The sequence below is a fragment of the Camelina sativa genome, chromosome 4, assembly GCF_000633955.1.
Source record: "Camelina sativa cultivar DH55 chromosome 4, Cs, whole genome shotgun sequence".
Taxonomy (NCBI): domain Eukaryota; kingdom Viridiplantae; phylum Streptophyta; class Magnoliopsida; order Brassicales; family Brassicaceae; genus Camelina; species Camelina sativa.
The window spans coordinates 25,808,326-25,819,461 of NC_025688.1; the positions used below are offsets into that span (position 1 = coordinate 25,808,326).

At 34.2% G+C, this 11,136-nt stretch overlaps 3 protein-coding genes across 3 annotated transcripts in view; 1 reads left to right on the forward strand and 2 right to left on the reverse strand.

Moving 5' to 3' along the window:
* Positions 1-305, forward strand: part of LOC104782469 (clathrin light chain 2-like) — a gene marked incomplete in the record, with an annotated part of 3,415 nt that extends 3,110 nt beyond the window's left edge. Inside the window, 1 exon segment of the mRNA XM_010507405.2 lies at positions 1-305. Coding sequence (XP_010505707.1) covers positions 1-130 — 130 coding nt within the window.
* Positions 644-4,197, reverse strand: LOC104782470 (flocculation protein FLO11-like). The gene is made up of 5 exons (XM_010507407.2): positions 3,538-4,197; positions 3,307-3,424; positions 2,661-2,775; positions 1,180-2,313; positions 644-1,097 (listed from the first exon to the last, which is right to left on the reverse strand). The coding sequence occupies exons 1-5, from the start codon at positions 3,728-3,730 to the stop codon at positions 834-836; spliced, it is 1,824 nt and encodes a 607-aa protein (XP_010505709.1). The 5' UTR covers positions 3,731-4,197; the 3' UTR covers positions 644-833.
* On the reverse strand, positions 7,441-8,367 carry LOC104782471 (protein EARLY FLOWERING 4). The gene has a single exon (XM_010507408.2). The coding sequence runs from the start codon at positions 8,036-8,038 to the stop codon at positions 7,706-7,708; it is 333 nt and encodes a 110-aa protein (XP_010505710.1). The 5' UTR covers positions 8,039-8,367; the 3' UTR covers positions 7,441-7,705.

Here is an 11,136-nt window from a genome sequence, read left to right on the forward strand (position 1 = left end):
GAAGCTCAAACACAACCCACCTTCTCACCTGAAGCTCACTTCTCAACCTCCATCTGATGCCATTGCTCCTCCTACTCCTCCAAAGAATGTTCCCGAAACCAAACCCACCGAGGCCGTTGCCGCTGCTTAAAATAACCCTCTTTGGTTTTCTTTTTTTCCTTGTTTACATCTGTGTGAATTCGGTCTTTACATTTCATTATGTGTTATAAACAGCTGAGGATTGTTATGGGTCATGCGTGGAATGTTGTTATTATTAACATAACTGTCGTATTGGAATGATATTTTTCATGTTTATTTAAATTCAATCAGAAGCCATTGAAAAGTGGTTAATATCTCAAATGAATCGGTTAAAGGAGGGGTACACGTAAAACGTCAAAACGCTACTTCACATATCAATGATCAATCTCTAATATACTCCACCTCAAGATTGGTTTGAAACCCTCTTTGGTTCACCAAGCCCACGGAGGCGGTTGCTGCTGCTTTAAACCCTCTTTAGTTCTGTTTTTCAGTGTGAATTCAGTCTTTGCATTTCATGATGTGTTATAATTTGTAAACAGCTGAGAGATTGTATGGTTCATGTGATATTTTCATTTAATTTATATCCAATCTGAAACCATTGAAAAGTGGTTAAATCTCAAATCAATAGGTTAAAGGATCCATCCATTTTAGGGTTAAAACGTAGAGACGAGAGTGGAGAGGTTTACATAAAACGTTAAAACGCTACTTCACATATCATCATCAAACTCGTGTGATAATAAAAACTCACAAACAATAAAGAAAAGAGAATCTCAAAGGTGAACGTTTTACAATAGGCTTTTCTTTTCTTTCTTCCTTCATCTCCCTTGTAAGCTTGCAGGGGACCTGCAACCTCTCTCGCTGCCTGCGTCGTCTTCCTTTTCACTTGCCTCTAAGCAAATGCCATTGTTGTTGCAGACACTTATCTCCGAGCTAGCGTTGCTGCTTGTTGCTAGTGGAGAAGAATCTGAAACATTCATTGGTCTACCACGTGTATGTCCAGACCTCACACTGTACATTGATGATGCTGGAATGTTCGTCATTAGTGGTCTCAGATTCCCTGGAATAGTTCTACGTATATCCTGTTTTCATCAAAACGTTTGATCATCAGTTTAAAACACAATTCCCACCACTGAGGAAGAGAGAAGAGAGAGAAATGCATACCATATGCCTTATTGCCATATCAAGGGACTTCTTGGAGAGCGTTCTTCCAAATCCTGCACTGTCTGGTGATGAAGACTTTGCAGACAAGTTACCATGAGGAGAACCCTTGTCATCTGATCTGGGAGGAGCAAGTTTCCGCATGTTTATTACTCTCTCTACCATTTTTGTGCCCATCATCACCGGACTGACATTGTCACTGGCTCTGGAATATCCACGATTAACCGCAGGAACAGAGCTACCACTAGAGTACATTGGTGCTCTTCCTCTTGATGGTGAACATGATTGCCTTCTTGGTCTTCCTCCTGGAGGACCCCCTGGCTCGACAGAACCAGAACGAGGGCTTGGAGCTCCGGGTCTGCCTCTTGTTGCTGAAAGTGGCCTTTCGGGTAATGTTGTCCTTAGATTTGGAGGAGTTTCTAATGAGAAACCAGGCATGTCTGATGGCTTCCATGGTCTTGACCTCACTGTAGGAGATGCTGCACGAGATAAAGCAGGGTTCTTAGATGGTGTTGGCATAGGCTTTGCTGGCGCTGGAGAAGAAGGCTTGATTTGGGATATTGTTGGCTTTGCTGTAGCAGTTGCAGCACTTGTAGAAGCAATTGGACGGCGAGTTGGTGTAGATGACCTTGATATGGTTTTAGACGGAGGAAGTGTGGGTCTTGAGGTTGGTGTTGAAGATCTGGCAGTTGATCTTGACAGAGGTGTTGTAGACCTTGAAGGACCTGCAGATTTTGTGGTGGTGCTGGGGGTAGATCTAGTGGCTGAACCAGCAGATCTAGTAGTTGAAGTAGTCGGCTTAGATGTAGTAGGTGTGAGCCTAGATGATAAACTTGTTGACCTACTCATAGGTGTGGGCTTACTCGATGCAGATACTGTGGACCTAGAGCTAGTCAAAGAAGGTCGAGTGGTTGAGGAGACGGTGGCTCGCGAAGTCGGTGTTGAAGGCCTTGAGGATTTTGAATTTGTCGTCAGTGTTGATGATCTTCCAGTGGGTGTGGCAGGTCTTGATCCAGGTCCTCCAGACGATGAAGGTCTACGACTTGCTCCACTGGAAGAGCTCAATCCAGGAGAAGAAGTTTGTTGCCTAGATGTTAAATGGTTCCTTGCAGCAGGCTCTGTTGAGGAATTCGCCAGCTACGACAGATAATTCATAGGTTACCATAACGAAGTAATGATTCTAAATATAGAAAAACAAAAATTTCAGAGATCTATCAACTAAAACATTCAACTACCGTGTAACATACAAGAATTGATTTAGGATATTAACTGAAAGTGTGCTACTCTAAACAAAAAAAAAAATCTATGGAACTTGAGATGTAAACGTCACAGACTGATGCGGTAGGTTAAAACCAGCAGTGGTGGTTCATATAAACAATAACAGCAGAGCTTTATTTTAACACTGGTTGCACTACTTTAGGTTGTTTATCTAGTATCCAGGAGTTGATAAAAGAGGTCAGAACACTAAGCAATAATATTCTTACCCTAGAAGTCAATGTAGCCGGGCGACTCTTTGCATCACCAGTCTGACTCATCATAGTCCTATGTGATTCCATCTCCAGCGATGGAAACAGAGGAGTACCTGGAGGGGTCAGAAGCCTTCAAAAGACACAAGGAGAAGTTAAGAGTCGAAATGATAAACAGATAAATGGTATACTATTCAAGAAAGCATATGAAAGACATAATAGAATATGCTGCATCATTCACAGAGATGATGAACACTTAATGCAGCAAAATCTAAACTGGATAAGCATCCAGTGCAAGACTCGCAGACCTCAAAAAAACAAAGGGTTCCAAATTCTGACGCCAAATTCGAGTCTAATGATTCTCAACAGATACCTTATATTGACAATTTGATAAAATGTGAAGAAACAATACAATTTCAAGGAAACAAAACTACTAGGCAACATACATCAATTATCAACAAAACTACCACATATACATAACTTCAGAACCTCATGGTTAAGATAAAGCAAATCACTAACTAATACTATCAAAAAGAATACTTAAACCGCTTCCACTTAAGGTGGCTAACAAAATTCAAACCATCACCGGTGAATATGTTCACATACTGAGAAATTATGAACCACAGCATCGCAACATGAAAAAAAATGTGACTAAAAAAGTTACCATTCATAGTCATTTTTATCGCCTTCAGAATTGAGAAAATCATCAGGAGTAGCAGTCTTCCGAGGCGGTGGAGCCCCACTTGAGATGTTAAAAACCGGTGAAGTTCCAGGCTTTGAACCTAAACAGATCAAACCCCCATCAATTCCTAATCAACAACCTTCTACACCAAACTCAAAAACAACATGATGCCACAAATTTAGAAAGAAATTAAAAAACATATCATATATATACCTAAAGGAGAATCAAACTCATCAGGGTTGTTGTTAAGAAGAAGATTCTCCTGCTCTTTCTCACGACGTCTCATCTCAAGAAACATAGAAAGCTCTTCATCTTTCTCAGCCATCAAAGAAGCTCTAAGTTGTTGCCTTTGCCTCTCTGCTGAATCCAGCAATAGAGACTCTTTCGCGCTAAAACTTCGATTCATTGCTCACCAAACTTACAGATCAAATAGACAGACTAAAAAAAAAAACCTAACTTAGCTTCCAATTTACTCCCAACGGAAAATAATTATCCTAAAAGTTAAATTATTTTTGTCTACAAATTGAAACGAAAAATTGAAACTTTCACAAGTTTAAAAACCTTAACTTGCAAATACATTTTGCAGCAATTTCCCATTTGAAAGTACTATGTTGAAAGGGAAGAAGAAAAAGAGTAAAGTTCACTTTTTTTTGTTAATAAAAGGAAGAATACACGAGCTTTCTCAAAGAAACCGCCATTGTCGAGGAACGGAGCTCAAGACCCTAGCCCAACTACAGTTTACGGAGATAAAAACCCAGAAGCTGAAAGAAATTAAAAAACCTAACAGAGAGAGATTTTGGGAGATCGAGGGAGAGAGAGAGAGAGAAGCGAGAGAAAGTGTGAAGAGGAGTGGCATTGAGTGTAATTACTAAGCTTTGAGATCGGTTAAATTGGAAACTTTTTCATAAGTTTTAAAAGAGAAAAAAAATAAAAAGTTTTTTATATAGTGAGTGACGGGACATGACATCTGGACTGTGGTGGTACCTAATGTGCTATCAATTGTTTCTATCGCTTGAAGCCTAAGGGATTCAGTATTCTCTGCTCTCTGCATCTGCTATCTTATTTTACTTCATTTTTTTTTGTTTGTTTTACTCAATGGATTATTCCGATGTTTTTTTAAGATTATATTGTCAGATATCTTTGAATGGAATTAATATTTTATTATTCAACCATATGAAATCTTGAGATTGTTGTATTTTATATATATAATCAGGTTTGTTGAACCGTATAAAGAAATAGTTTCAGAGTGGTACGACCTTTGTTTGAAATCCTGATTATTAAATTTGAAAATATATAGCTAGAGACAAGGCTAACTGATTCAATTGGAAATCAGGTTTCCCACAAATTATTTGGTTTTAGTCTGTCATTAATTACCTACTGATTACGTACATACATATATACTAAAATTTCTTGTTTTAGAAATGATTTTTAAATATTCAAAATATATTTATTTAGCTAATCATTGGCAATGGTATTTTGGGAGGGTTGACATTCTGAAAAGTTGGTGAGTTGGATTGTTCTTCAATTGGATAGTTAGTCACTCGTTGTATTATTGAGTTGTGGTGTCTAGTCTAATTTATAAGATCTAAGATTCAGTACAACGTTGATGGATCATGGCTACAAAGAAAGTGTATAGTACATTGTGATAGTTAAAATGTCTTTATTTGACAAAGAACTAGGTTTATCATGCACAAATACACACAAGTCATTTTGATATCAGTTTTGGAAATTAGAGCGCTCGTGTGGCAGAAGAAGAATGCATAAAAATCAAAAACTCAACATACATGATACATGTTAATAAGTGGTGTGTCATATACTCATATGTGTGGTTGTGTGCAATATCATTTGGACTTTTTGAGCAAGTGTCGTATTCGTTTGAGTTGTAAAGACCTATTTTATCGGATATTTAGTTCAAAGTTTTTTTGTTAGACAAAAAATATATGGAAATTTCTACTTTGTTAACGAGAATTTGATGACTAAAATAAATGTTCACACAAGTTCGATGACATACACAACTTGCTTAATTAAATTTTAAATTATCCAATAAGATAGGCTAGTCAAGCCGGAAGCCCATACGAGTTTGATTAAATAGACTAAAAAAAACTCAGTACTCCACTAAAATACTATTGGGTTTGGTATTGTAATGGGTTCGGACACATTGGTGAAAACTGTTATGCCACAATCGACAGTCGATGTTGCTAATTTGGAAAATACGACGAAGTCATTTGTTTTCCCTAGAATTCAAACGATTAGCCTCTATATGAACTTCTTGAAAAAAAAAAAAAAAAAAAAAAACAAAATCCAATGGTCCAATAAGAAAGGGAATTCTATGAAGAAAAAGGTTTTACATAACTAAAAATATAAACAAAATCCAATGGTCCAATAAGACAACAAATATAAAGGACAAGATATTGCTCCGACGATTTATATGGTCAAGGGCATGCACTATGTCATAGTCACCACCATCACATAACGGATGAACACCATCATGTTCGAAAAAAAAACAAAATATCTGGAGAAGGCTTTAGCCAGTAGATGTCAAGGTGGAGAAGGCTTTAGCCAGTCTGTAATAAATGAAGTATTATGTCAACATCGAAAATCCCTAGATTTGATTATCTAGTGTATTTCTAAAAGACTAAAACTAAATAAGTTGCTCAAAATTTGGATAATCACATAATCTTTAATTTGTCAATTACATCCTAGGTTGCATGAAAACGGAAACGGATACGCGGAAGTGAAACGTTTCGGAAACGGGAAACGATATTTTTTTAAAATTAGGAAATGGAAACATTTTGGAAATATATGTATCTATACATATATATATATATATATATATATATTTATATATATATACATATAATAAAACACTAAACGTAAAAACCATATCAAAAAGCTTCAAAGAACACAGCTTCAAAATATAAATATTAAATAGTTGAATTAAAACACTAATAATATTATATATTTTATATCTCTAATGAAGTATTATATTTCTAAATTATTTATTTATTAAGTTTCAAACTAAAAAAAGTTTTCGTCGTGTTTCCAAAACGAAAATGGAGTTTCCATCGTGTTTCCGAACAGAATTTTCTAGGAATCATGTTTCTGTACCTTGTTTCCGAATTTCCACGAGTTTCCGTTTCCGAAACGTTTCGAAAACGAGAAACGGACCTCAAAAAGAGTTTCCATGCAACATATACATCTAATGAAAAATGGAATATGAAAACTTATTCATCCTCTTCATATTCACCCTAAAATGTATCCTCAGTATCATCAACAATAATGCAATCAATTGATGTTTGATGTTTATGATCAAACACATTTTGTGTCCACCACAACATAACATATGCTTGCTTGTTGTTTTGGTTTTTCTGCCCACTATGGGAAATAAAACTGAACATAAAAAACCTACACGAAACCGCTTGGTTTTGGCTAGATTTCCACCAATCAAACATAATTATCTATAAATACACTCAGAGAGAAAGAGAGGGAGAACTTGATTACTTTATGATGATCTGAGTATTTATTTAATCTTATGGCATAAACTGAGATCCCAAGCCGAAAAAGGTGATGGGGGGAAGAATAGAGGTTACTTATTTGATGCACTAGCTACACTTATCATTCTAATAGAAAGCAACTTAGGTTTGGTCATCTATGTTTGACATGCTTATGCCCTTTTACCCCTCCTTTACATGATTGCACTTATTAATTAACTTCAGTAATATGTTTGTATCGGATTCGAATTCGAATTCCAATAACAATGGTCTTTTAGTCTTCTTAAGATCGTTCCATCCCTAATTGTTAGTGAATCTTGAATAGTTTGCCTAAATTTTGAATAATGATCTCTGCTATAGTTCATTGCAGTTTCTGTTTGCTCTATCAGGGAATAATATAGAGTATTGTCACAGCGTGTAAACTTTTGATACTAGAGTTCTCTAAGACACAACCTTGTGAAAAGTCAATACAAAACAATAGTTTTTAACATCAGTATACATGCATACCAAATTGCATCACTAGGTGACGAAATTACTTACTCCAAGTTGCAACAATCTGACCACAAGCCTTCGTTGCTATCGAGGTCACATGAGAAAAGTCTCAAAATGGAATCAAACCAGAAAAAAAGATAAGTAATCTAATTTTTATTATTATCATTAGAGAAATTGCAGTAGAGACACATTGAAAAAGACTCGAAACCATAATTAAAATAACCCAATAGATGGGTTTGCTCCCACACGGATTATTCTAACGACAATCATTGCAATAAAAACTAAGATATATAATAACTTTTGTTTATATAATTTATCATCATAGCTTGAACCGGACCGATTCAAAATTCTCAAACCGGCCGGTCCAACTAAGAAGAAACAATAGGATTCCGGTATCATCAAGCTCTGGTTCCGGCAGCGCCACCACCGTCGTGGCCGTTCTTTCCAAACCCCGAAGCAAAACTAGTGTTGAGATCAGAATACATGTTGACAACCTTCGAGATGTTTCCGTTGAGTTCTTGAATCAAAGCCACGTTTTTCGACATGTTATCAGCCATCCGCGATTGATGATTGTCGTTGACTTGTTGGATGAGCGACCTGTTTCTGTCCAGAACTGATTGCACTTGTCTGAAATTCCGGTCAAGATTCTCCCACATCGCCGGATCTTCTCCTCCATGCTCTGCTTCCTCCGCCACGTTCCTCCGCCGTTTCGTATCGCCGTTCCTCTTCATAATAATTTAATTTTGTTTTGTTTTTTTTATGTTTTGGATTTTCGCAGTGTGAGAGAAATCAGATATTTATAGTAAATATCTTCTGATAAAATTGGGACACCTAGGCTATATAGGTGAGTAAGGTTCTGTCTCAACACCACACGAGTAACAAGAGTGTGTGTGTCACCGTAGACGAATCTATCTGATGTCAATGAACACGCTCGTGAAGGGAAGGTTGGATTATTGAAGAAGTTGTGAAGTGATTGGGTGAGAGAGGCATAAAGTACAGAGCTTTTTATGCACTTTTCTTGGATTTTTTTTTAGATTAAAAACACAATGGAGAGAGAGTGAGAGAGATAAGGATCTTGTGATTCTCTAGTGCAGAAATATCTCGAGATATTTATTTAGTAATAACCTTTATGGATGATTGAATAAAATAGGGAAAAAGGTATATGGTGTACGACTTGCCACCGTGCAGAACCAAATTCCCATCCGCATGATCATCTCATGTTTTCATATCTAAATTTGCCTTTTGATTTGGTCAGCGTTACTAAAAGGAAAACTGATTGCAAACTAGTTCAATTGTACGCCAACATACCAGTGTTGACCAGCGTTGACCAGTGTTGAAAAGCAATTTTTCCTAAAAATAATATTTTTTTGTTTTTATATATTTATTATAAATAAATTAATTAATTAAATGATTTGTATAATTTTACAAAAACAAAATATAACAACAAAAAGTTATATGACAAAAAAATATAAGAAAATTATGTACCAAAAATAATTAAAAATTTTATGACAAATAAAATTTGTAGTGTATCTAGTAACTAATTTTGTTAATACAGAAAATATACCAAAAATAATATAATAAAACTATACCACCAAAATTTTATGTGTAGTAGATTTTTTTATAAAACTATAACAAATGTATACCTTTTAGTTTTAAAAATCATTTTTTTGTTTTGTTTTTTCAAAGATGGGGGTTTTAAATATATTTTTTTACTTATTTATAAGATTATGTCATTTGAAATATATCCAAAGCATTGCCAACTATTTCTTTGATTTTAATAGATCAACCTTTGATTTTACAAAATCAACTTTTGTTTTTTAACTATCTTCTTGATATATGTCTTTTATGTAAATAAATAAAATTTTCATTATTTTCTTCCTTTGTTTTTCTTATTAGAAACAAAGAAATAGTTGGTAATGTTTTGGATATATTTCAAATGACATAATCTTATAGTAAAAAGAAAAAATATATTTAAAAACCCCACCTTTAAAAATACAAAATAAAAAATAATTTTTAAAAGGAAAATGTATAGATTTGTTATAGTTTTATGAAAAAATCTACTACACATAAACTTTTGGTTGTATAGTTTTATTATATTATTTTTGATATATTTTCTGTATTAACAAAATTAGTTACTAGATATATCACAAATTTTGTTTGTCATATAATTTTTAATCTTTTTTTGTATATAATTTTCTTGTATTTTTTTGTCGTATAATTTTTTGTTGTCATATTTTGTTTTTGTAAATTATACAAATTATTTAATCTTTTTATTTATTTATCAAAAGTACATAAAACAAAAAAAAAATGTTTTTTAAGAAAAAAGAAAAAAACATTTTTTTTGAATATTTTTTTCTGGTCAACATTGGTTAATGCCGGTCAACACTGGTCAACGCCGAATTCCGGCCAAAATTTAATATTTATAGTGTTGTACACATAACCTATGTTTGTTTATGGATGTACTTATGTGATGACAATAGTTCACATAATTAATAAAACATTTATATTGTTTGTATGTGTGGTTATGTGACATATACTTCAAATAGCTGACAATCATTTTTCCTTATTAAAATCACTTTTTAAAGTTTTTATTCGTTTAGCTGGCAAAATATCTAAAATCCCAAATTTAGGACGTTAAACAGAGTATTGTTAACTAGAGTGTTCAATAGAGAACACATCAACAAACAACAAGAATTTCTAAGAAACTCTTTTTTTAGATAATTCGATTATTTAGTGGAAGATTATAATAATTCGCAAGATATTTTTTTAACTAAGATAAGAATTTGGTTCCCGGAACCTGGGCACTAACTCAAAAATCAAAATTCAAAAGCACCACAGTGAAATCACACGATTCTCCTCCCTACTTTGTTCTTCCATTACGAAGAACACCACTTTATTGCACTTTTTGGTCCTACTCCACTCAGTTCTCATCGCTTCTCTCTAATAATTTATTCTCTTATAACAAAACGAACAAATTCCGATAGCCAAATATTGCTAAGAGCCATTCAAGAACACGAATGGCCACATGGTTAGGTTTTAGTTTCAATCCATATCGGTAAAATATCACAATTGTTATGCATCAATTCTGATTCATGTTGTGTTACATCATCTTGAGAGTTATACGATACAATCACCCTTTGATGACACATGATTAAGATGATGGTTTTCCTAAAATAAATTATTCTAAACATCATGACAATGGCGATGCACAAACAACTCGAATCATCAAAGATGATGAGATGCTGAGAAGCAAGAACAGTTTAGGGACCTCTATTATTCAATTAGTTTCCTTACTTTTTTTTTCACATCAGTTATCTGAACTTTAGAATCCCACGTAGCCAAATAAACACAAAGAAAGAAAAATCAAATTAACTTTTGAACAAAAAAAAATCAAATTAACAAAGCTAACTAATCAAAATTTTCACTATGAGTACTTGAATACATTAATCCAAACATTACAGTAAGCTTTCTTACTTTTGGTCGAAACAAGGAGGAAGGCTAATGGATATAGCTTGTCTCAAATGCAACTCATGAGCATGCCAAAAGGGTAATTCCACTTTAGCGCCTCGTTAAGACCATGATTACTGGGAGTAACTCTCTCAGATACTCTTATTAGAAAATAATAAAAGGAAGAGAGAGAAGGAAAAAAAGAAAGGAATCGTTTCTTTCCCAAGTCACTTGAGAATCGATTCTCAGAACAAGTGTGACATGTGTCACTTGTTAAGTGAAACAGCAATGAGGAAATAAATAAATAATAATAATTTATAAAAAAAATATTTTTTTTGGTTTTTTTGAGAAACGTTGAGTCGTTCTCGATTAATGATGCTCT

Coding starts and splice junctions, on each gene's coding strand:
- LOC104782470 (XM_010507407.2), bottom strand. CDS start 3,730: ATGAATCGAAGTTTTAGCGCGAAAGAGTCTCTATTGCTGGATTCAGCA. Junction 3,425..3,537: donor TGAGTTTGATTCTCCTTTAG/GTATATATATGA, acceptor TGATCTGTTTAG/GTTCAAAGCCTGGAACTTCA. Junction 2,314..2,660: donor CGGCTACATTGACTTCTAGG/GTAAGAATATTA, acceptor TATCTGTCGTAG/CTGGCGAATTCCTCAACAGA.
- LOC104782471 (XM_010507408.2), bottom strand. CDS start 8,038: ATGAAGAGGAACGGCGATACGAAACGGCGGAGGAACGTGGCGGAGGAA.